This window comes from Carettochelys insculpta, chromosome 1 (assembly GCF_033958435.1).
Source record: "Carettochelys insculpta isolate YL-2023 chromosome 1, ASM3395843v1, whole genome shotgun sequence".
Lineage (NCBI taxonomy): Eukaryota > Metazoa > Chordata > Testudines > Carettochelyidae > Carettochelys > Carettochelys insculpta.
Genome location: NC_134137.1, coordinates 232,117,066 through 232,143,375, shown reverse-complemented (window position 1 = coordinate 232,143,375; position 26,310 = coordinate 232,117,066). Strand labels below are relative to the sequence as shown.

Genomic DNA, 26,310 nt, shown 5'->3' with positions numbered 1-26,310 from the left:
CCATCAGGGTGGAAATGGCCCACTATCAGTAGTTAATGTGGAGTAGTGAACATCAAGAGAGGAGAAAACAAATCAGATCAGTCAGGGGCATGTGGCCCATTGTCAGATTCTAATGTGGAGGTGTGAACATCAAGAGCAGAGAAACTGCTTCTGTAATGGGCCAACCACTCACAGTCTCTGTTTAATCCTTGGTTGATGGAGTCAAATTTGCAAATAAATTGCAGCTCAGAAATTTCTCTCTCCATTTTATTTTTGAATTTTTTTTTGTTGTAGGACTGTTACTTTTAAATCTGCTACTGAGTGTCCAGGGAGACTGAAGTGTTCTCCAACAGGTTTTTGTGTGTTACCGTTCCTGGTGTCTGATTTATGTCCATTTATTCTTTTACACAGAGACTGTCCAAACCCTAAATCAAGGTGGATCCAGACTGCTGGCATTAAACATTAAAAAGGTCATAGAGCAGTTTTTAAACTAAGAGGTGGGGGAAAGCCGATTGGTGCGGGGGAGCACCTGGATCGGACGGAGACTTCTCTTACACGAGGCTCCATAGACAGGGATTCCCTAGAAGTTAGTCAGATAGGGAACGTGGGAAATAATATATGGGCAAGATCAGATGTGAAACAATCGTGCATAAAAAAATCCACCACGTCTGTGAAAGGCGGACATATAAATAGTGGTAGTTTTCTAACATGCTTTTACACTAATGCTAGGAGTCTGTCTAATAAGATGGGTGAACTGGAGTACCTCATATCAAAGGAGGAAGTTGACATAATAGGCATCTGAGAAACATGGTGGAATGAGGACAATCAGTGGGACACTATCATAGCGGGATATAAATTATATCGGAAAGACAGAACAGGTCGTGCGGGTGGCGGAGTGGTATTATATGTGAAGGATAATATAGAATCAAATGAAGTAAAAGTCCTAAAGGAATCAAAATGTTCCATAGAATCATTATGGATAACAATTCATTCCTCTAATATGAATATGGCATTAGGAATATATTACCGACCACCTAACCAGGACAGTGATAGTGATGCTGAAATGATGAGGGAGATTAGAGAGGCTATCAAAATAAAAAACACAGTAATAATAGGAGATTTCAATTATCCCCATATTGATTGGGTGCATGTCACCTCAGGACGGGATTCAGAGATTAAATTTCTTGATGCCTTAAATGACTGCTTCTTGGAGCAGCTAGTACAGGAACCCACAAGGGGAGAGTCGATTCTCGATCTAGTCTTGACTGGAACGCAGGATCTGGTCCAAGAGGTAACTGTTACTGGACCGCTTGGAAATAGTGACCACAATATAATAACTTTTAATATTCCTGTGTTGGGAAGAACACCGCAGCGGTCAAACACTCTGGCATTTAATTTCAAAAAGGGGAATTACACTAAAATGAGGAAGCTAGTTAAACAGAAACTAAAAGGTAGAGTAATTAAACTAAAATCCCTGGAAGCTGCATGGAAACTGTTTAAAGACACCATACTAGAGGCCCAACTTAAATGTATACCCCAAATAAAAAAACACAGTAAGAGACCTAACAAAGAACCACCATGGCTAAACAGCCATGTTAAAAAGGCAGTGAGAGAGAAAAGGGCAGCTTTTAAAAAGTGGAAGTCAAATCCTAGTGAGGAAAATAGAAAGGAACATAAACACTCCCAAATTAACTGTCATAATGTAGTAAGAAAAGCCAAAAAAGAGTTTGAGGAACAGCTAGCCAAAAATTCAAAAAACAATAGTAAAATGTTTTTTAAATACATTAGAAGCAGGAAGCCTGCTAAAAAAGCAGTGGAGCCCTTGGATGATAAAGAAATAAAAGGAGCGATCAAGGAAGACAGTGCCATTGCGGAGCGATTAAATGATTTCTTTGCTTCAGTCTTCACGGCTGAAGATGTTACAGAGGTTCCTAAATCTGAGCCAGCCTTTTTAGGCGACAAATCTGAGGAACTCACTCAGATTGAAGTGACATTAGAGGAGGTTTTGGAATTAATTGATAAGCTGAATAGTAACAAGTCTCCAGGACCAGATGGCATTCACCCAAGGGTTCTGAAAGAACTCAAATGTGAAATTGCGGAGTTATTAACAGTGGTTTGTAACCTATCCTTTAAATCCACTTTGGTACCAAATGACTGGAAGACGGCCAATATAACACCAATATTTAAAAAAGGCTCTAGAGGAGATCCTGGCAATTATAGACCGATAAGTTTAACATCAGTACCAGGTAAATTAGTAGAAACACTAGTAAAGAGTAAAATTGCAAGGCATATAGAAGAGCACGAATTGTTGGGCAAAAGTCAGCATGGTTTCTGCAGAGGGAAGTCGTGTCTGTCTAATCTATTAGAATTCTTTGAAGGGGTTAATAAACATGCGGACAAGGGGCACCCAGTGGACATAATATACCTAGATTTCCAGAAAGCCTTTGACACGGTCCCACACCAAAGGCTTTTATGTAAATTAGGTGGTCATGGGATAGGAGGAAAGGTCCTTTCATGGATCGGGAATTGGTTAAAAGACAGAAAACAAAGGGTTGGAATAAATGGTAAATTTTCACAATGGAGGGGGGTAACTAGTGGTGTTCCCCAGGGCTCAGTCCTGGGACCGATCCTGTTCAACTTGTTCATCAATGATCTAGAAAATGAGGTAAGCAGTGAGGTGGCAAAGTTTGCAGATGACACCAAGTTGTTCAGGACAGTCAAAAGCAAAAGGGATTGTGAAGAACTACAAAAAGATCTCAGCAAACTGAGTGATTGGGCAGCAAAATGGCAAATGAAATTTAATGTGGGTAAGTGTAAGGTAATGCATGTTGGAAAAAATAACCCAAATTACACGTACTACATGATGGGGTCAAATTTAGCTACGACAGATCAGGAAAGGGATCTTGGAGTTATAGTGGATAGTTCTCTGAAGACATCCACGCAGTGTGCAGCGGCAGTTAGTAAGGCAAATAGGATGTTAGGAATTATTAAAAAAGGGATCGATAATAAGACAAAAGATATCATACTTCCCCTATATAAAACTATGGTACGCCCACATCTCGAGTACTGCGTGCAGATGTGGTCTCCTCACCTCAAAAAAGATATATTGGCATTAGAAAAGGTTCAGAAAAGGGCGACTAAGATGATTAGGGGCTTGGAAAGGGTCCCATATGGGGAGAGGCTAGAGAGACTGGGACTTTTCAGTTTGGAAAAAAGGCGATTGAGGGGCGATATGATAGAGGTATATAAAATCATGAATGGTGTGGAGAAAGTGAATATAGAAAAATTATTTACCTTTTCCCATAATACAAGAACTAGGGGACACCAAATGAAATTGATGGGTAGTAGGTTCAAAACTAATAAAAGGAAATTTTTCTTCACACAGCGCACAGTCAACCTGTGGAACTCCTTGCCCGAGGAGGATGTGAAGGCCAGGACTCTATTAGGGTTTAAAAAAGAGCTTGATAAATTTTTGCAGGTCAGGTCCATAAATGGCTATTAGCCAGGGATAAAGTATGGTGCCCTAGCCTTCATAACAAGGGCAGGAGATGGATGGCAGGAGATAAATCACTTGTCTTCTGTTCTCCTTCTCTGGGGCACCTGGCATTGGCCACCGTCGGCAGATGGGATGCTGGGCTTGATGGACCTTTGGTCTGACCCAGTATGGCCATTCTTATGTTCTTATGTTCTTATGTGTGAACAAAAAGCAGTCAGGTAGCACTTTAAAGACTTACTGTTCTGTCTGTTCTGGTCTGGCTGTGGTCTGAAGAAGTGGGTCTGCCCCACGAAAGCTCACCTAATAAACCATTTTGCTAGTCTTTAAAGTGCTACCTGACTGCTTTTTGTTTTGATAGTGTATAGACTAGCACGGCTTACTCTTTGTTACTATTCAATGTGCAAGAGACTGTCCAGTTTGGCCAATGTAAATTGTAGTGGGGCATTGCTGGCACATGATGGTACATATTATATTAGTACATGTGCAGGTAAAGAAGCCCCCGATTGTATGGTTAATGTTAGGTCCTGTGATGATATCACTGGTATAGATATATAAGCAGAGTTGGCAGCAAGGTTTGTCGCAGGGATTGGTTCCAGTTTTAAAGTTACTGTGTTGTGGTCTATAGTCTCTGGTGAGGATTTGTGTAAGGTTGGCAGGCTGTCTGTAGGTGAGGACAGGCCTGCCTCCCAAGGTCTGTGAGAGTGAAGAATCGTTGTCCAGGATGGTCCTTTACACCAACGTCCCACATGAAGATGGACTTCAAGCTGTGAGGAACACTATCCCTGATGAGACCGAGGCACAAATGGTGGTGGAGCTTTGTGACTTTGTCCTCACCCACAGCTATTTCACATTTAAGGACAAATTATACCTTCAAATCAGTGGCACTGCTATGGGCACCCGCATGGCCCCACGGTACGCCAACATTTTTATGGCTGACCTGGAACAACGCTGTCTCAGTTCTCGTCCCCTAGCGCCCCTCCTCTACCTGTGCTACACTGATGACATCTTCATCATCTGGACCCATGGGAAGGAGGCTTTGAAGAGTTCCACCCTGATATCAACAGTTTCCATTCCACCATCAACCTTAGCCTGGACCAGTCCACATAAGAGATCCACTTCCTGGACACTACTGTGCAGATAAGCGATCGTCATATAAATACCACCCTATGCTGAAAACCCACGGACCGCTACGCTTATCTACACACCTCCCGCTTCCATCCAGAGCACACTGCACAATCCCTTGCATACAGCCAGGCACTGAGGTACCGATCCCTCAGACAGAGACATACACCTACAAGACCCTTTCCAAGCTTTCCTGAAACTTCAGTACCCACCTAAGGAAGTGAGGGAAACAGACTGACGGAGCCAGACGGGTACCCAGAAGCCCACCTGCTACAAGACAGGCCTCGCAAGGAAAACAAGACAACACCTCTGGCCATCACATACAGCCCCCAGCTAAAGCCTCTCCAGTGCATCATCAGTGATCTGCCACCCATCCTAAATGAACAGACCTTGTCAGCTCTGGCCCTCCCCTTTACTGAGACCCCCTTCTTTAAATCCTCCTCTGAACCCCCCACCACCCCATGCATCTGACGAAGCGGGTCTTTGCCCATGAAAGCTTATGCTCCAAAATATCTGTTAGTCTATAAGGTGCCACAGGACTTCTTGTTGTTTCTAAAAATAATAATGAATATTCAAAAGTGAAAAGTTCATGAATGACCAGCAAGCTGAAAATTATCATTCCAGATTTTTCAGTCACGACTTAGGGAAAATGAACACCTTGGAAAGGAATCAGAATCCGTCTGTGAACATTTAAAGCACAGAAATTAAATACAAAAGTCTGTTCCAAAAAAAAAAAAAAAAAAAAAAAAAAAAGAAAAGGAAGAGAAAGTAACTTTTGCATCTAAATGTGGTCATCCTGGGGGGGGTCTCTCTCCTGTCCAGTGTCAGGAATAGTTTCAGATTTGCTGTCTGGAGAAAAAGATAAAATAGCATTCAGTCGTAGACTTACAGAGCTAACTTCAGTCCTCAGTCGCTGAGCTTAAATGGGGCTGCCCCAAAGTAAATGGAGGTGCGTTTATCACGTAGGATAAAATGAATTTTCTATTAACAAAATGTTGCAGTCTCTGCCTTACAGTTGTGTTTTTCTAGTGTCTTTCTCTTTCCACCTCATTCTTCACGTTTCCTGCTCTATTTTCATGTTCTTTTCTTCCATCCTCAATGCCATTTTTAAGTGCACGAGGTTTTATTTTTCCCTCAGAAACAGTTTCCTTCAAGGGTTTTCTTTTCCAATATTTACTTTTCTCCCTTCAGATGTGCTCTCTCTGTCCTCCTTACCTACTGCTATCCTCTTCTCTCCCAATCACTCCCTCTCACGCAGGGGTCGGCAAACCCCAGCACGCGTGTGGCATGCCAACCACTTTTCGGTGGTATACCGGGGGAGCTCAGCCCCACCCCTCCCCCCTGCAGTGGGGGAGGAGAAAGGGACTGGCAAGCCCTGCCCCCGAGCCGGCAGAAGAGCACGCACAGTGCCTGCGCAGCCGTCTGGTTTCCTGCCTGCTCCACCTGCAGCAGAGAGGCTCCACCTAATGCTCCAGCCTGGGAAGCTTCAGGTAAGTCCGTCAGGGCAGGTTGGGTCTGTGGTGGCAGCTGCAGGGCTCCAGCACTGAGGCTGCTGGTCTCCCCTGGCCCTGGTCACAGTCTCCCCCAGCCCAGTTGGGGTCCCTGGGACTGCCCCAGCCAGCTCCCTGCCCTGGTGTCCTCCGGCCCAGTCAGGGTCCCTGGGTGTGCGCGGCTGCCAGGGGTGGGGAAGGTGCTCCATGCACCATCTGGCTCCCCACCCCTGGGCTGAGGTCTCCCCCCAGCTGGGGTCCCTGAGGCTGCTGGTGAGGCTCTCCATCCCTGGCTGGGGTCCCCGTGGCTGTAGATTCCCCGCTGGCCCCAGTGCAGGTTCCCCCGAGGCTGTGGGGCTGCCAGCAAGGCTCCCAGGCCCAGCTGGCTCCCCACTGCTGGACTCAAAAGTATCACCAGCACCCAGACCACACAGAGAGGTCAAAAGGCCAAATTTCAGCACTCTGCCTTGGAAGGGTTGCCGACTGCTGCTCTAGCCCATTGCTATTTCCAGCGCCTGTCCTCCACTCTCCTCCGGAGCACAGGTATTGCTCACCTTATATAACATTAATGAGAGCATTTTAAAGGGTGAATGGGCTGCACAACTAATTTGAGAGTGTCACCTTCCAAATGTGAGCAAGCCGACTGCCCTGTTAAAATGTTCAGCAACCAGAAAATGAACAGAAAATTGAGTTTGACCCTTTTGTTTCTATACATTGAAGAAGAAAGGGCTGAAACAGGTTATCGTGTTTTCGGGTTTGGGGGAGAGCACTTTGTAGCTATTCTTTGTTAGCATCTTGTTGCTTTCTCCACCCTACCCCTCAAGTTTTTTTTAACATGAGAAATTCAGCTCTTCTCCTGCAATACCCCACAGATGACTGGTGAATTAGAAAGGTGTGGCATCACTGGTAAAAAAGAAATGAAACCAGAGCAACTGAGATCGGAGAGAAGTTTAAGTTAAGATTATTTAAAGCTTTGTTTGTTTGTGTGTCTGGGGAGGGAAGGGTGGGTTCTGTTTTTGGTGAATAAAAATGTCACTGAAATATCTGACAAACTGATAAAAAGATCTCTCTGTTAACATTTTAACACTATCATCCTTTCCATTAATGGGCAGGATAGCTCCATTTCAAGTCCTCTGGTCCGCCATCAAAGCATGAAAAGATAAAATTCTTAGAATTCCTAAAGTGAGTATCAACAATTTAAAAAAAAAAAAAAGCCAGACGTTTATACATCATAAAGAAACAAAACACATAACAAAATAAAAATGGAAGTGGGACATCACAAACACTTGTTTCCCTCTTCAGTCCACTTTTTCAAGTAAAACTTAAAGCTCCCAGAGCAATGTGAACTCACCTACATTGTGACAAATGTCATGGAACATCCAAGGGCTAGGCTGAACAATTCTCTCTTACCACGTCCATTTTATATCCCTTGCCATTTCTGTTTCACAGCTCTGACTGGCACATACTGTGCCATATGTCCTGCCATGTCTTTCAGTTCTCCCAGACACAGACAGGAATTTTTCGGTGGACTGTTTCTTTTTCTACTGACTTTCTTCTATTTCTGTCTCTTGTACCTTTTGTATCTTGTAGAAAGATTTATTTTAAAATTCTCTTCTGCCACAATGATTACCATTCCATCCTCCTTGACTTTTTAATGGGCCATATGTTTCTGAGTTCCTATTTCCAGTCTGTAATCACTGACACTATATTTGGTAAGCCTGCTTCTGTTTTGATCATTTGATTCTAATAAAGTCATCCATAACTGCGACAGCTAACAACCAAGTTTGTTGCAATCTTTAACCTACTCACACAATAGGCCTGATGCTGTCTTTTTTATTTGGTTTAGTGTAGAACAAAGTACAATTTTTAAATATTGTTCTCTCTCTTGATTTTGGTTGTAAATGTCATTGGGAACTTGAAGGGATGTGATACAGGTATGGTGTATGTATCTACCTATCACAGATTTAGGTGTTTTTGATTAAAGCCTGTCAAATAATACAAGAAGCAATTTGTAAATAAACCTAGCAATTTCCCTTCACTGCTAACCAGCAGGATAATATTATTAACTGTTTACTAATAATCTCCTGTTTTCCAAAGTGTCCACCATTCCATCAGGGAGCAGAAACACTATACTATAACTTTGCTGAGACACAGTCACACCCAGACGCTCACACAGAATGAACAGTTCGTTCATGTCCCCTCAAACTATTAGGCCCACAATAAGTACAGCCATAGAATCATACGGTTGGAAGAGACCTCAGGAGGTCATCAAGTCCAATCCCCCGCTCAAAGCAGGACCAATCCCAAGTAAATCATCCCAGTCAGGGCTTTGTCAAGCCGGGACATAAGAACCTCTAGGGATGGAGATTCCACCATCTCACTAGGTAACGCATTCCAGTGCTTCACCACCCTCCTGGTGAAATTGTTTTTCCTAATATGCAACCTAGACCTCCCCCTATGTAACTTCAGACCATTGCTCCTTGTTTGGCCGTCTGTCACTACTGAGAACAGGTTGTCTCCATCCTCTTTAGAACAGCCTCCCCACACCTTCAGGAAGTTGAAGGCTGCTATCAAATCACCACTCACTCTTCTCTCCTGAAAACTAAATAAGCTCAAATCCCTCAGCCTTTCCTTGTAGCTCATGTGCGCCAGCCCCCTAATCATTTTGGTTGTCCTCCATTGGACTCTCTCCAATACATCCATGTCCTTTTTGTAATGGATGGGGAGAAGGGGGAGGTCAGGTGGGAAGGCAGAATCGGACATAATATTCCAGATGTGGCCTCCCAGTGTCAAATAAAGTCCACGGAGGTTAGGATCAGTCTTGGAGTGATCCATGCCTAGAAAAAAAACTTGAATTTACAAGATACTTTTTCAGAGCTCAGATACTCCACAGCCTGGTGACCAACTGGCTAAGTAGCAGTGCAGCAGAAAAGGACCTGGGGATTACAGTGGACGAGAAGCTGGATATTATTCAATTACGTGTCCTTGTACCCAAGAAGGCTAACAGCATATTAGCGTGCATCAGGAGGAACACTGCCAGAAGATCTACGGCAGTGATTATTCCCCTGTATTTGGCACTGGTGAGGAGGCCACATCTGGAGTTGTGTGTCCAGTTTGGGCCCCCCAGCACAGAAAGGTTGAGGACAAGTTGAAGAGAATCCAGCGGAGGGCTACAAAAATGATTAAAGTTGGCTGGGCTCATGACAGATGAGTAGAGGCTGAGGGAGCGGGGCTTATTTAGTCTGCAGAAGAGAAGAATGAGGGGTGATTTGATAGCAGCCTTCAACTACCCAAATGGGGGTGCCAAAGAGGATGGAGAGAGGTTGTTCTCAGTAGCAAAAGATGGCAGAACAAGGAGCATTGGTCTGAAGTTGCAGTGGGAGTGATCTAGGTTGTATATGAGGAAAAACTATTTCACTAGGAGGTGGTGAAGCACTGAAATGTATTACCTGTGGAGGTGGTGGAATCTTCACCTTAAAAACCTCTAAGGCCTGGCTGGGATGATATCATTAGGGTTGATCCTGCTTTGAGTGGGGGGTTGGACTAAATGGCCTCCTGAGGTCTCTTCCAATCCTAATTTTTTATGGATTGAGGAAACACATGTGGCTTTGATGGGAATGGCACCAGAAACAGAATATTTTCTTTTGACTGTTAGCAGGTATTATCATCTCAGTACAATACTTCAGCCATTGTTGGAAACATTCCTGTATTAAAAATGGGCCTGAAGTTCCTCTCACTTATACTGATACACATGCATTCATTTCAGAGTTAATGTTCCTGATCAAATATCAGGTATATAGCATTTACCAGTAGCTCTGCAGATACAGGTTTATTGGGTTTGTTCACATATGTTATAATTAGGGACCTACCAAATCCATGGTCCATTTTGGTAAATTTCAGTGTCATAGAATTTTAAAAATAATTAACGTCATAATTTTGGTTATTTAAACCTGATATTTCATGGAGATGTAATTGTAGGGCTCCTGACCCAAAAGGAGTCTTGGGTGGGGACACACGGTTTTGGGGGGAGAGTTGGGATTCAGTACTGGTACGCTTACTTCTGTTCTGCTGTTGTCAGGACACTGTCTTCAGAGCTGAGACGACTCTCTGGCCACCCAGTTCTGGAGGCAGTGCAAAAATCCCAGCTGGAGTACAGGTTGTACCTCCCTTGTCTGGCACCCTTGGCGCCTGAGCAGTCCTGGATATGAGGAGGTCAGGCGGGCTGACTGAAGGGTAGGAGTCCCCCCACTCCTGCAGGCCACCCCCTCAGGGCTGCTGCAATCCCCCACATCCAGCAGGAGTCCCTGTGGTTGTGCGGCTGCCGGCAGGGCTCCGTGCCCCAGCTGGCTCCCAGCTGTGGGGCCACTGGAGTTCTCCCACATTGCCTGGGGTTGAACAGCTGCTCTCTGGTCCAGCAACATCCGTTGCCCTGCCGGACAAGGAAGTTTGAACCTGTATAGACATACCATTTGAGTCTACAACAGACTTTGTCGTTTCCCACTTAAATTAGCAGGACTGCTGTGGACAATGTAAGTTTGCTGCAGATTTCTGCACGGAAGCACCACAGAAATCAGAGCAGTTGTCCGGATTCCTTCTAATTTTTCCACCCATGAGCAGAACACATTTTGTTATGTGCATCAAGGCATGTGAGGATGTGCACCGCAGTAGAAAGGCACGCGACCCATTCTGGGTGCCTGCAGGTGCTCTGCTACTCAGCTGAGCAGCACCTGACTCTCTCCTGGGTGGCTGCCCAAGTCCTAGCTTACAGGGAACACTGGGGGCTGCTGGAGCAATGGAGACAAGGCTCTGCTGTCATCAACCGTCTACTCCATTTCAGTCCAAACCAAGACTTAAGGAGATGGTGTGGAAGTGATACTAGCCAGCGCGAACAGCAGTGTCAGTCTGGGAGCTGGACAAATGCAGAGACCCACGAGGCCTGTCTTTGTCCAGCTGTCTCAAGGAATGCCTTCACAGCCATCTGGAATCAGGGCCTGCAGCCGAGCTATAGTCTCCAGGCAGTCTCATCAGCATATCTGGCCTGCAGCAGGCTGCCTGATTGACCATGCAACCCAATTAGCTGCAGGGGCCAGCAGGCCAGCTCTTAAACCAGCTGCTGCAGCAACTTCCTGGATGCTCCGTGCTCATGCCCACTACTGTGCCTGGTCCTGTGACAGCTTGCTCCTGCTGCCCAGGCCTTACACCTCTCTTGTGTGCTGCACCGCTGGCTCCAGTTCCCGACCTCTGACTTGGCCCTTGCCTTTGGCTCCGAATTGCCAACTTCAACTTCTGTTGGTTCCAGCTTCCGACTAGGACTCCAGGTCTGACACTAGTCCCTGGATTCTGATGCTCACTCTCACCACTGGTTTAGACAGTTCTCATCCCAGCTGGATGAACAGACTGAACAGCCTTAAAATTAGGGCCAGGGGTCCTCAGCACACACACAAACCCTACTAGACCCCGGTGGGACCGGTGGATGTTGCAGCCACTTGCACCTGCAAGTTCTTGACAAGAGGCTGCACCTTTTGCTGGTGCAATTGCTCTGCTGGCTCCTCCTACCTCACCCTCCCTGGAGCCAAAGATTCTGCTGCCTGACAAATCCGACAGAGATCAGGACAAGTTTTGTGTGCAGACCTGGGAAGTTGGTTTAGAACGAGTAGAGGTACGAGACAAGGAGATCCAATATCACCAAGTATCTTCATGATGACCTAGAGAGAGCGATGGACAAGATCAAGGAAGAGGTAGAAGGGATATCTGTGCACGGGATAAGAATTAACTACGGGAGGTTCGCAGATGATATAGTTATCATTAAGGAAGATGAGGAGAAGCTAGCGAAAATGGCGCTATCAGGGATGGCAGCCGCTCCTGTCAGTGGCGGTGCTGGTTGGTTTCCCCACTCCTATCAGTGGTAGGGAGCCAGTGCACTGGTTAGTTTCCCGGCTCCCCTGAGTGGCAGGCAGCCCAGAGCCAGGCACCAGCTCCCAACACTAAGAGTCAGGTTAACCTGAGATTCATGCAACTTGAGAGCGCTTATCTCAGGAGTCTACCGTACAGCAGATTGGTGCGGAGCTAGTCTACAGAAACTAAGCCACTCTGCACTGGACAGGGAAAGGTGGAAGGAAACAGTGAGGGAGGCATTGGCCACCAGTGGGCTTTGAGCCCATGGGTGTTGATGATGATGATGATAATGATGATGAAACAGCATTGGCTCCTGTTCCTCCCGTGCTCCTGTTCCTCCCCCATAGAGCAGGTCCCTGAGAGGATCTTTTCAAGTTTAATTGGCAGTCCTTGCCTGGGTTTCTCTCTTTCTGTGACAATTAGAGAAATTCATTCAAGCAATGTCCGTTATTTTGAATGACCCCACCCAGGTACAGACTACTGAGACAAGACAATCCTTCAGGCCTTACGTCAGGGATGCTGGTCCATTGCCAAGTATGCTGCTGAATCTCATCACTAGCTTCTGGCACTGGGCGGAATGAGACGACAATAGAGCCATCATTTCCTCCTGGGGTCAAATGAAGATATCAAGGCCGAGCTTGTGTGCACAGAGCCTCCATCCAGTTTGAACAACCTCATTGTCTTGTGCGTCACAATCAGTGTTCACCTCAGACAATGCAGCATGAACATAGCTCAGTTTTCCAGAGGCTGCTGTCCACCCCACCTATAAGACCCCAACTGCTCAAAGCTCCCCTGGCTTCAGAGCTCTTTCAAGCGAATCAGGTTTCCCCACACCCCTTTGCCTCTCAGAAGCACAAGCCCTGGCGTTTATGCTGTGGGGAACCTGGACATATTGCCATGACAGGTCCAGTGAAGACTCAGATGGAAATGAAGCTGGGAAATGCAAGATCCCCAGCACTGAAGAGGGTATCCAGACAGAGATGGTCTTCTCTCCCCTCTGATAATTCCCTGCACCCAGCTGTACTTCACGATCCCTGAGTCAGTTACTGATACAGCTCCAAATACTACTATGGATTTCACCAAGGTTTCCTCAGAATCCCTAGTTGACTCAGAGGGCCTAAGGTAACTTTATGGTCTTGAACTTTAAAACACACGCATTTCTCACCATGTGCATGGATTATCCAGATCTGGTTGAGCCTCTTTCTGGGTCTCTCCTCTCCTTGAGACCAGTAACCTCCCAGAACTTGCCAGTAACAGTTCTCACCCTCCAGGGACACCAGGAAACCCTGCAATATGAATTAATCCAGGCCCCTTATGCTCCCATCATCTTAGTTATGCCCTGGTTTACCATCCATGACCCGTATACTCTAACTCTTGACATTTCAAGCTCTTTTGCCTCCCAGGATCTGAGATCTAGACTTGTATGTTCTCAAGTTCATGTTGCTTGCTGGAAAACCACAAACCTTGGCAGCTAAAACCCCTAGGCCTTTGGTGTCCCCACAGCTCCACCTGCCACAGCCAAAATCCCCCACAAATCCTGTGACTTTGTTGACAGTTTTGAGAAAGTGAAGGCACACATTCTGTGCCCATACTGGGCTTTCAATTGGCTAATGAATCTCTCGTCCAAAGCCACGATCCCATGTGGTAGCTATATGAGCTCTCTGCATTCAAACTTTCGGATCTCCACCTATACCTGCAGGAGAAAATTTAGAAGAGTTTCAGCTGTCCATCCACATCCCCAGTGGATTCTCCCAGCTTTTTGGTCATGAAGGACAGCTCTTTTCAGGCATGTATTGATGAGCAAGGTGACCATACAAAACCAGCCCGTTTCACCTTCACCTTCTTCATCAACAAGATCTTACATCTGCTTTGTGCAGCCAATATTTTGAGGATAGAGGTATGTGGTACCTACAGTCTGGTGCACATGCATGAGTAAGATGCTCTATACAGCCACTGAATACCATAGTCTTGCTATTCAGCCTACTCAGTGCTTCAGTAACCTTTCAAATTTTTATGAATGATATATTCCAAGATATGCTGAACCACTTTGTTGTTATGCATGGTGATGACATTCTGATTGTTCACCAAAGACCCAGCTCTGCCTGACCTTCATGTGCATGTATTCTTGAAAGGCTGTACCAGAATCATGCATGTGCTCAGCTGGAGAAATGAGTTTGATTGAGACACCCTTGGATTTCTTGAATACATCATTTCCAGGACTGGCGTCTTTTCGACGGTACTAAATTCCTGGTCCAAGTTCTAATGGATCATACAAATACGCAGTAGCTAAAACAGCCAGGCACCTGGACCAGCAGGCACCCCGACCCGTCCACTTGATGTGATTCAAGTTTGTGGTCACCATCCACACCTTTGTTTAAGAACAAAGCAGGCTGTGAAGAGATTCAAAAAGATCTCACAAAACTAAGTGACTGGGTAACAAAATGGCAAATGAGTTTTAATGTTGATAAATGTAAAGTAATGCACATTGGAAAAAATAATCCCAACTATACATACAAAATGATGGGGTCTAATTTAGCTGTTATCAGTCAAGACAGAGATCTTGGAGTCATTGTGGATAGTTCTCTGAAAACATTCACTCAATGTGCTGCAGCATTCAAAAAGCAAATAGAATTCTAGGAATCGTTAAAAAAGGGATTGAAAATAAAAGAGAGAATATCTTACTGCCTCTACAAAAATCCATGGTACGCCCACATCTTGAATATTGCATACAGATGCGCTTGCCTCAGCTGAAAAAGATATATTGGCACTGGAAAAGGTTCAGAAAAGGGCAACAAAAATGATTAGGGGTTTGGAACAGGTGCCACACGAAGAGATTAAAAAGAGACTGGGACTTATCTTCGAAAAAAGAAGACTGAGGGGGGGATATGCTAGAGGTATATAAAATCATGATGGGTGTGGAGAAAGTGAATAAGGAAAACTTATTTACTTGTTCCCATAACAAAAGAACTGGGGTTCACCAAATGAAATTAATGGGTAGCAGGCTTAAAACTAACGAAAGGAAGTTTTTCTTCACACAGCACAAAGTAGGCCTGTGGAACTCCTTGCCCGAGGAGGTTTTGAAGGCCAAGACACTAACAGGATCCAAAAAAGAGCTAGATAAATACATGGTACTTAGGTCCATCAATGGACATTAGCCAGAATAGGTAGGAATGGTGTCCCTAGCCTCTGTTTGTCAGATGTTGGAAATGGATGTCAGGCGAGGGATCGCTTTCGTGATTACCTGTTCTGTTCACTACCTCTGGGGCATCAGGCATTGGCCTCTCTGAGAAGACAGGATACAGGGCTAGAAGGACCTCTGGTCTAACCCAGTGTGGCCATTCTTATGTTCCACCATCCACGGACAAGAAATTGGAAGGTGGATGTGTTGTCACAAAGGGCTAAGTACCGCAAACTGGGGGAGAAGGCTATGTCCACAATTCTCCAGCCCTCTAAGGTCATTTCTGGCACGGTAGCCTCTCTTATCCCCCATCCAGGCTATTACCTAGTAATCCCTTTGCCATCCAAATCTATCAAAACTTAGACCACAAACAGGACCAGACCTTCACAGGGAACTTGATGGCCTGCTGTAGGCACATCTGTTGCATCCTCTGTTGAGTCCTGTGGCCTTTGGACCCAAGCCAAGACCTTCATTCATTCAAAACCACAGAAGCTCCTCCAGCCCTACCCCACTCCAACATGGCTGTGGCACATCATTTTGGTGGGTCTGATCATGAAATTAGCATCCTCCCAAGGTCATGCTACCATCCTAGAGGTGGCTACATACTTTGTTCCCCTGCAAGTGCCTCCCTCTGCTCAGGAGACAGCCCACCTATTTTTCAGATCCACTGCATGCCTGAAGGCATGATGTCTGGCTGAGGATCCCAATTTATTTTCTACTTCTGCTGAGAATTTCTATGCCGTCTGAGTACCAGTGTTCTAACCTCAGTGGCCTATCGCCCAAGCACCAATGGGCAGGCAGAGCAATTCAGTCAAGCCTTTGAACAATACTATATGACTTCCTAAACTATCACCACTATTACTGACTGTCCCTGACCCCGCATGTTGAGTTTGCTTACAACACCACTGTACACACCTTCACCAAGCAGGCTCCATTCTTTGCTAACTAAGGTTTCCATCTTCATGCTGATCCAGAGTTCCTCTCTGAATTATCAATGCCCACTACTGTTAAACTCTCAGCCCACATCCAGCTGGCACTCCAAGAACTTCTGAGGCAATTATAAGTTGCAACAGTAACTTACAAATAGCCTGCTGACTGCTCCCACCAGATGACACCTAGCTTTGGCATAGGCAGCCTGCAGCAGACCTGATCTTCAGGCAGCCTCATCAAGACAGATGGCCTGCAGCAGGTTGCCTGATTCACCATCTGGCGATTGGCAGCAGGGGAAGCAGGCCAGATCGTAAGCCAGCCGCAGCAACTCCTTGGCAGCTCTTGTTCACCACTTTCTGTGCTCCTAGGTTGCCTTGTTTCTGCTGCCCCTGTCTTGCACCAAGGATTTGCCTCCCTACAGTCCTTGAACCCCTCCTTGCCTTCTACCCTGCTCACTCTAGTTCCTGACCTATGGCTCTGACTTCTGTCTGTGGATTCTGGCTTGATCTTTGGCTCCAGTATCTAGTTATTGACCCCTAGTTTGATCCTTGACTTTGGCTTCTGATTACTGACTTCAGCTCTGATCCTAGCTCTGGTTCCCAATGCCCATTCCAACTGCTAGACCGGGGTGGCCAACCAGATAAAGACTAAAAGCCACAATAGACGTGGACAATGTGCTCAGAGCCATGTTTTGTATATGTATTTTTATCCATCTATAGATACAGAATACATGGCTCAATACCCTCCCCCAGAGCCAGGCACTCCCAGCCTTCCCCACACCCCCTGCTCTAACCCAATCCTCCACCCCTTCCCCTGAGCCAGTCATACTCAGTCTCCCCGCTTTAACCCAATACTTGGGACTCACCGGAGCCACTGCCGCCACCGCCACCATGCACTTCTCCCTCCAAGCTCTAGGGCGTGGGCGCAGAATGGCGGTAAACAATCCCACGTGTGGCTCCAAGCATGAGCCACATTTCATGGCTCAATGAGCTGCATGCAGCTTCAGAACCCCGGGTTGGCCACCCCTGCACTAAACTAACTTGCCCTCATCCTGGTTGGCTGAAAGCAGGGTCTAAGTGAGCTCCCTCCAATGCAGAGCCATAACTGGGGAAATAAGACTTCATGAGCCAAACTGCTGTGCCTGGGCACACCCAATCCACCCAGGTGCTCAGCAGAATGGGGCTCCTTGTCCAAACGGTCACTTTTGGCTGGTATTGGATCACAGGTCATTTTGTTCTTAGGTGCAAGGGCACTAACGGGTTGTTATCCTTGTTGTGTGCAGTCAGCAAGGAGGTGCAACAAGCGACTGCTTGGACAATGGAGCGAGCAAGGTGCCATCTGGCACCCCCCCTCCATCCGGGCTGGGGGTGAACACTGCAGATGCACCTTTGAACTCGGGGCCTGCTCTGACTCAGGACAACAACTGTGAGTGACGCAACAGGGCACTGGCATGTCAAAGGGACTTTCGGTTGTTTAACTTGAGAATGTGAGGAAAAAGGACACTGCCCAATTTACTGGGGGGAGAGGTGGAGAAGAGAAGGTAGGTCTTTTGCTCATGATTTATGTTTATGAGCCCTGTTTGTGGCATTGTCCCAGATTAAGGCCAGGTGACTTCCCTCCTTTCATTAAAAGTTTCTTTGCTACACTCAGACTCCATCCTTGCAAGAGGGGAAGTATTGCCTCGTATGTAATAGTCCCAAGTCACTGGGAGTGGGAAGGTGGAGATAGTATTGTATTGTTGAAAAGGAACCCCTAGGTCAGGGGTTGGCAACCCGTGGCTCTTTAACGAGCCCCTGGCAGCTGGAGATGGGGGTAGCAACTTTAACTGGTACAGATCATTCATTCACTGTGTGTGCACTGTTCTTAAAACAGGGGTGACAAAAAGTACGGTTTGACTTTATTTATTATGGACTGTCTCACATTCACGTGCATTGTGGCTCTTAAAGGATTGGTTTTGTAACTGAATTTGAAAAAAAATGGCTCTTCTTGCTATTCTGGTTGCAGACCCCTGTCCCTAGATGCTGAACATGGCCCTTGTTTCTGCCAACGCTGAACAGGAGAAGGGTTACAAGAGCACAGATACCTCAAGTGTTACCCCTAACTACATTCATGGCCACACACTTCTCTAGCTTGAGTTAAGTAGTGTTCATTTACTCAGTCTGCTTGGCCTAGTGTGGTGGTGAGCTGAAGCCTGAAAGATGCTGACGATCCTGCTAGTAATGCAGCAGAAATGGAAAAGCTTGAGATACAGTTCATCAGTAGACAATCCAATCATCCTGACAACCCGGTCAGGCAGTGCTGTTAATCAGACTGGTCTGTGTGACACCAGGTGGGTGAGGTAATACCATTTATTGGGCCAAAGTCTGTTGTTGAGAGAGATGAAGTTTTGCACCACACAGAGCTGTTCTTCAAAAGAAGAACCTGAAGCAAACCTCTGCATGGCTCAAAAGCTTGTCCCTCTCACCAACAGAAGTGAGTCCCATAACAATATGATCTCACCCAGTTTGTCGCTCTAGTAGCCTGGGACCAACAAGGCTGTAACTACACAGCATGTAACTCCATTGCTGTTTTGCAGCGGAGTCATTCTCACCTGAGCAAGGCTGGTGTGAGTGCAGTAATTTGACTTAACTGTTGTAGTGAAGACAACTCATGAGTTAAGAATCCCCTTTATACTCATGACAATGGAGGCCCGTCAATACTATGGGGACTATAGCAGCACAGCAATAACACTGCAGCACTGCCAAGATAATCCCACCACGTAGATCAGTGGTGGGCAACCTGCAGCCCAACAGGGTTCTGTGTGGTTGGCGCGTACCTCCTACCCCCAGTTCTAGTCATGACTAGCAATATGCAGAACTGTCTTCCCGCCATCACTGCACATGCCACTGTCATCTCTCACCCTTTCCGTTTCCCCATACGAGGTTGAAAGGTGCCACTCACATGCCTACTGCACTGCTCAGTCATGAAACTCCTCAATCACACTCTCCAGGGAAAAGCAATTCCTGTGCAATAACAAGAAAGAACCTCTCAGCATGCTTCCTCCCCGATGGCACCTCACCTACCCAGAAGAGACTTGTTGTAAACCTCAGTTGATGGAAGAATGCATTGCCATTAGTTTGGGTTTTGTTTTCTTTTTGTAGAAATCACTTTGAGCAGAGTAATTAACGGACTCCAAGAGCCCATTGAGAAACCTTCACCTTCAACAAGGACAGTGGTCCAACGGACTCGAGAGAGATTGGCCGTAACATAACTGAACTGAGCTCATTCTTAGTGAAGTATCAGGAATTGGGGCCTGATGCAGAGCCAATCTCTGGGCACCCTAACCCGATTGCCTGGTGTGTAATAGGCCACTTACTTGGCTCCAGTGCCAGATCGGTGGGAAGTGTCAGCAGACCAGCTGTTGAGTGGGAAGTGTTGATGGGAAGTGTCAGCAGACCAGCAGCAGTAGTTTGGAGGCTGCTCAAAGCATTCACCCATAACCGTGATATCTCCTGATTCTGTCCTCTCTCCTCCAGACTTTGCTCCCTCTTTGCCTTACTCCACGTATCCCAGTTCTGACCTGCAATTCTGATTCCTGGCTTCTGCTCTGGCCCTGTGCTCCTATTCCTGGTGCCTGACTCCTACTCCACCCACCAGGCATGACCACCCACATCATAGTCTCCGACACAACGAAGCAGAAAAACTGACTAGCAACATGTTTGCGTCACAGGAGGGGGAGGTTGGACGAACTTGGCTCTTTACCACACTGAACAGCTTTGCAGGGCAATGTTCTGCCACATCTATAATCAAGGGAACTAACTTCTTTCACTGTCTGAACTATAGATCCAATACAGGGCTCCTAATACAATATGAATATGCAGCTGCATAATTACCTTTTTTCAGTTCAAGTTGATATGTAACTGCACTGCAGGATCCACATTTGCCTTTTAAAAAACTGAAGTCTCTTGCTCTGGCCGCAGCCTGGGAGACCCTCCGTGTGGGCCATGTCCTGCCATTAGGACCAATCCGTACAGTCTGTCATGGCCTCTCCTCTGGAACCAGGCTCCTTAGCTCAATCTGGTGAGACTGATGCTTTCTGTCTGGGTCCCTGGGGTCAGCCACGATAGACGCTGGCCCATGCACAGCTACTGTGCATAAGGTAACAGATCAGCACAGCTCCTCAGTTCCCCAGGCTATAAATGTGGCAGATTTCACAGCCAATAAATCAGTGTAATCTTTTGTTCAAAGTTTAAAAACAAAGTGCTAGTGTTACCAGACTAAAGGCTTAGTGTTACCTGCATAAGCTAGGGTGCGACTTTAAAGCACACTAGCTTCTCGGCATTAACTCGTCATCTGGACATCGTACTGAGCACTAAGGGTATGTCTACATAGGGATGGAAAACCCACAGTATGGCTGCAGCTGATTCAAGTCAGCTGACTTGGGTTTGTGAAGCTCAGGCTGTGGGGCTAAAAACTGCTATGCAAATGTTTGGGCTTAGGTGGAAACCCTAGCTCTGGGACCTTTTCCCTCACAAGGGCCTGAACACCAGCCCCAGCCTGCATGTCTAAAAAGCAATTTTTCAGCCCCAAAGCTTGAGTCCCATGAACCCGAGTCAGATGACCTGAGTCAAAGGTGGTTTTCTTTTTTTTTTAATCCCTGTGTAGATGTACCCTAAGTCAGGGGTGCAGGCCCCCTCAGGGAGGGCATGAAATTTCATAAGCTGGTCACAGCACATTTAGCTGCTGTGTCTCAGGCTCATCCATCTCACTAAAATGTTGAAATATGTTACTGTTACGTCTGTGCATTCACATTTCTATACCGATTAATAACATTTTAACATTCTACAGACTTATTTTCTTACACGTGCCAAAAGGTTGTTTTGTTTTGTTTTTTTATATGAACATAACTGAAAGTTTGGATTACATGAGACAGGTAATTGCAGGGCTGACGAGGAAAGAGTTTGCTCACCCCTGTTCTGAGTCAGGCAGTTCAGTTTACTATGCTCCAAAGAACATTAAACTACCATGCACACAGTTAATTTACCATGTCTCATGCATGGGACTCTCCCTGTGCATCAAGTGCGTCCATATAGGCAGTTAGCGTACAAAAACTACTCTCTACCAGCTCCAAGTGGCTTTTTCCCCCCATGTAAACAGGTACTAAGATGGTCTTGAGAGAGACATTGTGCTGCCCAAATTCACATTCACTAATAAAAGCAAGAGCTCCAACAGAATAATCTTTTTGCTCTGTCTGAACAGTAAGGCCTTGGTCCTTGACTGGGGCTCCTAGGAGCTACCACAATACACATAATAAATACTACTACCATTATATCTACTTGGCCACAGTGCCTGAGAGGGTGTTTCTAAATAGTGGATGCCATTATATCTATAAAACCTCCCTTAAAGGAAGAGTTGTCGTCCTTGGTACAGTGGCAGATACCCTCAAAGCACCAAGAATGTGAAAAAGCAGTGAAGAAAGGTAGCTCACTCAGCCTAGAGACACATGGCTCATCCAGGGGATTTTCAAAGAACATCGTTCCTGAGAGTAATAAGTTAGGACAAGTGGACATAACTCAGAGTAGTGAAAGGAAATTCAAGAAAGAAATATTTCAAGGCTGCATATCAGCAAATATTTGCTAACTGTGAGACCTACCAGACTGTGGAATAATCTCTACAACAGAGATTGCAAACCTCTTTTTTTGGACAGGAACTCTTTTTTGCCCCCAGGGTTTGTACAGCCCCATGCACAATGGGTCTCCTGATCCACAACTAGGGCTCCTAGGTTCTGTGGTAATACAAATAAGAAATAATTACGTGGGAGAAACATCTGGATTGCTTAAAACTGGAATGGATAAAGCCCTGGAGCAGTCCCAGGGAAAAATCCAACAGCGTCATATGAGGAACTAAATGGGATTTTAATAAGCCTTTTCTATCACTAACTTCCATTAGCTGATGTCCCAAGTTGACTGCATCTCTAAATTTGCATGGTTTTTAGTACAGTACCTTTGCTCCCTCTTCTAGCCCCACAAGCACTTGGAATATGTAGACCCCACATGAAATCATTTCTGCAAGGAACAGGCCTGCAAGATTAGCAGATTCCATGGCCATAAGGGACCACTGTGATCATACAGCCTGATCTCTGGTATAACACAGGCACCAAAACAAACTTCCCTGAAAAAAAATTCCTACAGCAGATCTTTTAGAAAAACATCCAATCTTGATTTTAAAATTGTTAGTGACAGAGAACCCAACATAACCTCACTATCACAAACATATACCTTATTTCCAGTCTCGATATTTCTAGGTTCAGCTTGCAACCACGGAATTATGCTTTCTTTCTGTGTTAGACTGAAGAGCCCATTATCAAATATTTATTCCCCATATACATATACTTACAGATGGCAATCAACTCACCCCTTACCCTTCTCTTTGTTAAACTAAATAGATTGAGCTCCTTGAGTGCGTCCTCTGAAAGGATGTCGTCCAATCCTTCAATCATTCTCCTGCTGCTTCTCTGAACCCTCTACAATTTATCTGCATTGTTCTTGAATTGTGGACACAATAACTGGACAAGGTAGTTCAGCAACAGTCATTTTAATGCCAAATACAGAGGACAAATAACCTCTCTGCTCCTATTTGCGATACCCCTCTTTATGCATTCCATGATTATATAGGCCCTTTTGATCACTGAGTTGCACGGAGAGTTGAATGTGAGCCAGGACCCCCCCAGTCCCCATGTAAGAGTCATGTAATTATTATCTACATACTTTTATTCTTCAATGTACAAATTTACATTTAACCATATCAAAATGCACATTGTTTACTTGTCAGCAGCTTACCAAATGAACCAGGGAACTGCTTATTTCATTATTTACCGCCACACACACACACACCACATGGTATGTTATCTGCCAACTTCCTGTGACCATTTTGTATGTTTTCTTCCAGGTCATGGATAAAAATGTTAAAGAGTGTAGAACTAAGAACTGATCCCGGCGGGACCCAACTAGAAACACACATACTCAGTGAAGATTCCTTGTTCACATTTGAGTCCTCTCAGTTACCCAGCTTTTAATCTATTTAATGCATGCCATGTTAATTTTATATCATTTAGTTTTTCAATCAAAATATCCCAGTGATACATATCATGATAGCGGATGAGTTCACGACCATGTCTTGGCGCTCTGAGGCCTGGACCTCTCTGACCAGGTATTTAAAGGACACTGTTTCCCATACATGTAGGCTATTTTCACAGTCCTAAGGAAGCTTCATAATGGGAGCTTAGACGATTGGAGAGCACAAATTCTCCATTCCAAGCAGAATTCCTCCAAACAAATTTCCCCACTTTTCCTACTACCTCTGCACAGTCTCTAGCTCTTTCACCCTGCACTCCAGAGAGATATAGTTACCGAGACGCCAGAGCTGAGAACAGTGAGCACAGGGAATAGGCACCACACACAGTTATTAGGCAGATCTCCCTCCTACACACTAGAACCCTGGTTCATTCCCAGATCATGAGTCTCTGTCACAGGAGCTGAAGGCAAAATCCCTCAGCTAATACTAGTAAGAGAGCTCTTATTTTCTTTGTGGACCCAACAAGAGGGCGATCTCTCTCACATACATACATAGCCAGTTCATTACACCAGGTGCAACAACTTCAGCAAGACAGCGGGATATATATGGAATATACAATATTTTTAAAAAGTACATGTGCACTTGCACATGCAAGTTGCAGTTAGTCACCATCAGAAGGTGGACTGATGAACATTTAGCCACCAAATGTTCACGTCCACACATCATTACCTGCAAATGCAAGTGACCAGTTGTGCAGGCTTTGTGCAATGCAGAATGCAGGCCTCCAGGCACAAAAATGTAGTCCTATGTTTAAAAAAAACTTGTGTGGGTAAGGATGAGCAGCTCAGTGGAGTTCTAGCCAACTGGGAGTGGGAGTCACTGAGATGTTTGATATTTCTGATAGGGGAGCTGTGGGAAGAGGATTATATACCTCTTAGCCCGAGGCCGCACAAACAAGGCAACCTGGTAGGATGGATATTGTGCTGGGGACAGTGCTTACTCAGTGTGGGGAAACATGGAAGTCGGGGGGGAAGTCAGTGTGGCAGATTTGCTACAGGGAGAGGATCCATATGCCATCATGCTGGGTAAGAAGTATACTTGAGGAAATGTCTGGCATTCTCTGACCTTTTCTCTCTCACCTTCTTGGTGGTTGTGGTAGGAGAGGAAAAGTGGATGTGAACATGAACAGGAGCAGAAACCTTAAGATGGGGTGTGTATTTGTTACTCTGAGAGTACACTGGTGACACAATGAAAAGATGTTCCCAGGAGTGTTCTTGTGATCTGTAGGAAAAGGAGGAGGAGCTCCACAGCAGGGGGAAAATGAGTTTCTCCTCTTCTGGTCAGGCACAGATGTCAGGGGGAGGAACACATCTCTTGGTAAGGAGCTCATCTCCCCTGGGGGGTGCTTTTCGGGGCGTGGTTCAAGCCCTCCGCCCCCTGGGGTGATTGGTTCTTCTCTCGGAGGGTTGGAAAGGGTGTGTGTAGCTTGGGAAAGGTCTTTTGAGTCGGAGGTACTTGGGAGCTGGGTAAGGTGGGTGTGTGGCCTACACCCCGGTGCCTGCAGCTTTCCGAGAAGAGCATACTGGGCAGAAAGTGTCCCAGGGGAGGTGCGGGAGCCCTGTGGGTAAGGCCACACCTCTTAGGCCACCCACTTCTGGCGGCGAGACCAGCCCTCGACCTACAGCAGCGCTGCTTCAAGTCTTGGGATGGGCTGTGCTACTCTCAGGCCATGTGCACGGATGGGTGTGCGGCGAGCGAGCTAGGGGCTCCCGGGGCCAGCACGAGGGCTGCGAGGGGGCTGCCCTGGCACAGATCCCCCCCGCGGTGGGCGGGCCGAGGCTGTTGTTATTCTGGCCGAGGCGAGGCGTGGGTAGCGGGGCGGGGGGACGTGCCGCTCTCACTGCAGTGATAGGGCTGCTCCGCCGATAACAATAACCTGCCATTGAGGGAGGGAGGAGGAGAGGGGGCGGCTGGCCACACGTCTCGGACACCGCTCCCCACCGGGGGGAAGGACCATCCCACCCACCCACCCCTTGCCCTGCCCGCCGCCCACCTACCCACCCACCGGCTCCGGGCGGCTCGCTGGTCCCCCGGGCGTGCTGGGAGCGCCGCGCAGCCCCCCGGGACAGATCCCGGCCCCCGGGCCCGCTCTGAACCTGTCCGCCCACGCCGGCCAGAGCTTCAGGATCCCCCCGCCGCATGAGCGCGGGGCGACCGACCAAGCGCCCAGCGCACCCAGTGGCCTCGGCTCCGGCGAGCCCCGGAGCCCGGCGGAGTAGAAAAGCCCGTTCCCGGCCCACCCCCCTCCGCCCGGCAGGCTCGCTCCGAGCCCAGGGACAAACAGCCGGAGCTGGGCAGCGGCAGCAGCTTCCCGGCGCCGCCTCCCCCGCCGGCTCCTTACCTACGGTCCGGGATCCGATGCAGCCCATCGCTCCCGCCGGTCCCGCGCGGGAGGCGCAGCCGCAGCGGCAGGCGGAGGGTCGCGGACCGAGCGGCGGAGCAGGGGCTGGGCCGGGCCGGGGAGCTCCGCTTATGGGGACCGTCCGGCGTGGCCCCGCCTGGGCCGGCGGAGGGACATTGTCGGTGTGGGCGGGGACAGCCGGGGGAGATGCTCGGGGCCGAGGTGCGCGGAGCCGCCCAGCCGCCCCGCTCCAGCTCCCGCTGCGTCCCTGCCTGGCCGCTTGCGGCGCCGGGCTGCGCTGCTCCCGGGAGCGGGGAGGCGGCGGCGGCAGCGGCGGGCTGAGATTGGGTAAACAGCTCAGGGCCCGGGCGCGGGGCTGCCATTGGCTGAGCCCGCGCCGCGGCGGCGGGGCAGAGGGAGCCGGGCACCCGCACACGCCCACCCGCTGGCAGCCGGGCCGGGGCGCTGCCCGCACCCCCCGAAGCGGGGAGCCCGGGGGCGGGGCCCGGCGAGGCGCTCGGAGAGATGGGCCGAGGGGCGGGGCAGGACAGCGGCACCGGGCGCGGGAGGTGCCCCCGGGCAGCGCTCTGCCCCCGCCCCGGGGAGAAGGGCGCAAGGCAAGGCTGGCTCCCCACCCCGCCCTACCCCCCGAGCGAGGCAGGAGGCTGCGGCGTGTCACGCGCCTCCATCTGCCGGAGCATCCCCGCTCCCCAGCTCGTTTGCTATTCCGACTGCGGCGCTGGGCCCCGCCGACGCCGGGGAGCCG

The 26,310-nt window shown here is 47.6% G+C and overlaps 1 protein-coding gene across 2 annotated transcripts in view; it reads right to left on the bottom strand.

The window, feature by feature from the left end:
• Positions 1-25,994, bottom strand: part of FAM131B (family with sequence similarity 131 member B) — a 45,534-nt gene extending 19,540 nt beyond the window's left edge. The window contains exon 1 of one of the 2 annotated variants that reach the window (XM_075001851.1): positions 25,545-25,994. In XM_075001851.1, coding sequence (XP_074857952.1) covers positions 25,545-25,572 — 28 coding nt within the window. In that variant the 5' untranslated portion in view covers positions 25,573-25,994. The remainder of the gene's footprint in view (positions 1-25,544) is intronic. The other variant, XM_075001841.1, reaches the window with a different exon arrangement.
• Positions 25,995-26,310: the final 316 nt, after the last annotated feature.